The sequence below is a fragment of the Triticum aestivum genome, chromosome 5A, assembly GCF_018294505.1.
Source record: "Triticum aestivum cultivar Chinese Spring chromosome 5A, IWGSC CS RefSeq v2.1, whole genome shotgun sequence".
Classification (NCBI taxonomy): Eukaryota; Viridiplantae; Streptophyta; class Magnoliopsida; order Poales; family Poaceae; genus Triticum; species Triticum aestivum.
The window spans coordinates 671,109,860-671,113,491 of NC_057806.1; the positions used below are offsets into that span (position 1 = coordinate 671,109,860).

Below are 3,632 nucleotides of genomic sequence, written 5' to 3' on the forward strand. Positions count from 1 at the left end.
CCTGATGTTGGGCCACTGACGCGTGGGTTCAGGTCCACACGTCAGCGAGTGCGCCGTACGTCAGAGGAGCTGCGTCCCCGGCTGGCTGGCGTCCCTTCCTTCATCCCAATCTCACCCACGCACGGTGTCAGACCGCCAGCGCTCCTCCCTACATCGTGCCAAAAACCATCTGGCAGGAGGAGCCAGCGGTGGACCCCACCACCACCACCCCGCCTCCACCATCTCGCCAGAAAAATCAGCCTAAACCCCACAGCAAAGCCCCGAGCGCCGTCGGATCAGATCCCACTCCACCACCACGCACCACCACGCTCCTGCCGGCCTCCGCTCCTTATATTCCGCGGCCGGCCGGATCCCCTGCCCATTTTCCGTCTCCCCCCTCTGTCCTCTCCTCCCTCCTCGAGCTGAGCTGAGCTCGCGCTCGCGGGGAGCGAACGAACCATGGAGCCGGCGACGATGGCGTGGACGGCGGGGCTGGTGGGCGCCGGCCTGGTCTACTGGTTTGTGTGGGTGATGGGCGCGGCGGAGGTGAAGGGGAAGCGGGCGGTGGATCTCAAGATGGGATCCATCACGCGGGACAAGGTGCAGGACAAGTACACGCAGTACTGGTCCTTCTTCCGCCGCCCCAAGGAGACGGCCACCACGCAGGCCTCCGCCGACAAGGTGCCCGCCTTCGTCGACACCTTCTACAACCTCGTCACCGACATCTACGAGTGGGGCTGGGGCCAGTCCTTCCACTTCTCGCCCTCGCTCCCCGGCCGCTCCCACCGCGACGCCACCCGCGTCCACGAGGAGCGCGTCGCCGACCTGCTGGGGGCCAAGCCGGGCCACCGCGTGCTCGACGTCGGCTGCGGCGTCGGCGGGCCCATGCGCGCCATCGCGGCGCACTCCGGCGCCCGCGTCGTCGGCATCACCATCAACGAGTACCAGGTGAACCGCGCCCGCGCGCACAACCGCAAGGCCGGGCTGGACGCGCAGTGCGAGGTGGTGTGCGGCAACTTCATGGCCATGCCCTTCGACGACGCCTCCTTCGACGGCGCCTACTCCATCGAGGCCACCTGCCACGCGCCCAGGCTGCAGGACGTGTACGGCGAGGTGTACCGCGTGCTCATGCCGGGGCGGCTCTACGTGTCCTACGAGTGGGTGACCACGCCGCTGTACCGCGCCGACGACCCGGCGCACGTGGAGGCCATCCACGGCATCGAGCGCGGCGACGCGCTCCCGGGGCTGCGCCGGCAGGACGAGATCGCGTCGATCGCGCAGGAGGTCGGGTTCGAGGTGGTGCAGGAGCTGGACCTGGCCCTCCCACCCTCGCTGCCATGGTGGACGCGGCTCAAGATGGGGCGCCTCGCCTACTGGCGCAACTCGCTGGTGGTGCGCGTGCTCACCCTGCTCCGGATCGCGCCCAAGGGCGTGGTGGAGGTGCACGAGATGCTGTACGAGACCGCGCAGCACCTCACCCTCGGCGGCGAGACCGGCATCTTCTCGCCGATGCACATGGTGGTCCTCCGCAAGCCCGTCGCCGACGCCGCCGAATAGAGCGAGCGATCAAACAAGAAGTAATTTCAATCAATTTCTCATCAGAGGTAAGAAAAACCGGGAGGGAGGACAGGCTTATTATTAGCTAATGGAGCACTACTAGTACAATTGATTTGGTGTTGTAGCCGAGAGAGGAGAGAATAGGAGCGGCCGATGATGCTTACTGTTTGTTGGTGGAGTTGGGCTTTCGGTTTTCGTTTTCGTTTGTTGGAGGAGAGAATAGGAGCGGCCGAGGGAGGACAGGCTTTCGTTTTCGTTTCGATTTTTGGGTGGAGTTGGGCTGCATGCAGGCTGGATTCAGATTTGTTTCTGCTTTGATCCGTGGATTGGATAGATCTTCCTTTTCTTCTATGTATCGTCAGCTATATTTTGTCCTAAAACTCAGATGGAGTCTCGTGTTGCACACTGAAATTGTGCAGGAAATCAATCAGCCTTCTTGGCTGAATCAATCACTCTGTTTCGGTTCCCGTCCGTGTGTTTGGCGGTAAGAAACGGACAAACATTCCCGCGTTCCCCGTTCACTGCGGCTACTCTACCTTATCTTTCTCACCGGCCTCCACGTACGCGGCCAGAGGAAGCTCCAAAGGTTCACGAACTCCGAGCTGTAGCGCGTGGGGGCACTCGGGTGTCCCAATGGCAGGTGGAGCCGTGAGATCGGATCTCGTGGCATAGAGAACTGTGGGTGGTAGGTTGTGGTCGGGGCATCGATCGGTGCAACACAGCACGTGAGCCCGGTCACGGAGGTCGACGCGCCATGTTTCGCCCGCCCGCCCGCCCGCCACCGCTTTCCTTTGTTTTGTTTTGTCCGGAAGAAAGCTGGCTGCCACCTGCGTGCCTGTCCTTTGCTTTTCTGCGCGGCCGCCGGCCCGTCCGTGGCCCCTCGCCAGAGGCCGCCACAAGTCAGTCTCTCTGGTGGCAGTGGCAGCGGGGAATCGTGTCGAAAATATCCGGTGGAGCATGTCGATGGCAGGTGGGGTCGTTCGTGTCAGTCGGCGTGCGCTGGGGGGCCTCTGCCGGTGACAGGACCAGTCTGTCGATGCGCTGGCACGCAGAGGACGACGTGGAACTTTCGGCTTTGTTGTGTAGCAACTTTCAGATAGGTTTGGAATTTACGATTTCCCCATTTTTTGCATGTAGTACGTTGCAGATTACTACTTCCAGACGATATACGGATTAAAAACTCTCGCAGGTTCACCATATTGCTAGCTGTAGCCTCCAAACCAGTTTATACTAGCACGTTTCATATTCTAACTTTAGGCTAACTCCACTGTGCGACCCTATCCTGTCCGTTCCCGTCTGTTTGGGGTAAAAGGAACAAACGAGACGGTCCAGTGCGCGGGCGCAAACGGATTTTTGTCCGCTTTGTGTCCGCTTTCGACCCATCCCTGCGCCGGTTTTGGGATGAAACGGAAAGCGCGCAGACGGGCGGGACGCGCGCGCTTGTTCTCCCCTGGCCCGCCTGTTGGTGTGAGAAACCAAAACCCTCCACGCCCATTTGGCGTCATTTCCCCCAAACCCTCTCACGTCCCTCCCGCCGCACCCTTTCTCCCTCGTCCATGGCGGACGCCCCGCCGAGTTCCGGCGGCCTGGCCGTCGACCCGCCCGCAAAGGTGAAGAAGAAGGCACCAAGGAAGCCGCAGTCGGAGTGCACGCCGGAGGAGATCGCCAAGTTGGACGCGGAATCGGCGAAGAGGAGGAAACGGAGAGCGGTCGTCAAGGTCAATGCCGCCGCGGCCAAGTTTGCCGCCCAGCGCGAGGAGCTGGAGGCCGTGCGGCGCAAGGCCTCTGCCGACGAGAAGGAGGACCTCCTCAACAAAGCGCACGCCATCCTCATGCTTGGCATGGGCCGTCCGGCCGGGTTCCCTACAGCGGCCGCCGGCCCCGCGAGCACAGGCTCGTCGGTCGCCCGGCCTCCGCATTGCCAGTCGCCGACGTCGCGGACCGCGCCCATGTCGCCCGGCTTTACTCCATCAAGGCACGACGGCCAGACCCGTTTCTCGGGGTCACCGGACGTGGGCTTGTTCGCGCCGTCCACACCGCGTCACGCGGCCATCATCGACCTCAACGTCACGCCTGGGTCCAACAGTGGCGGTCGG

The 3,632-nt window shown here is 62.6% G+C and overlaps 1 protein-coding gene across 1 annotated transcript; it reads left to right on the forward strand.

Moving 5' to 3' along the window:
- The first annotated feature begins 290 nt into the window (after positions 1-290).
- On the forward strand, positions 291-1,985 carry LOC123105856 (24-methylenesterol C-methyltransferase 2). Its single transcript, XM_044528018.1, has one exon. The coding sequence runs from the start codon at positions 439-441 to the stop codon at positions 1,534-1,536; it is 1,098 nt and encodes a 365-aa protein (XP_044383953.1). The 5' UTR covers positions 291-438; the 3' UTR covers positions 1,537-1,985.
- The last annotated feature ends 1,647 nt before the right edge of the window (positions 1,986-3,632 follow it).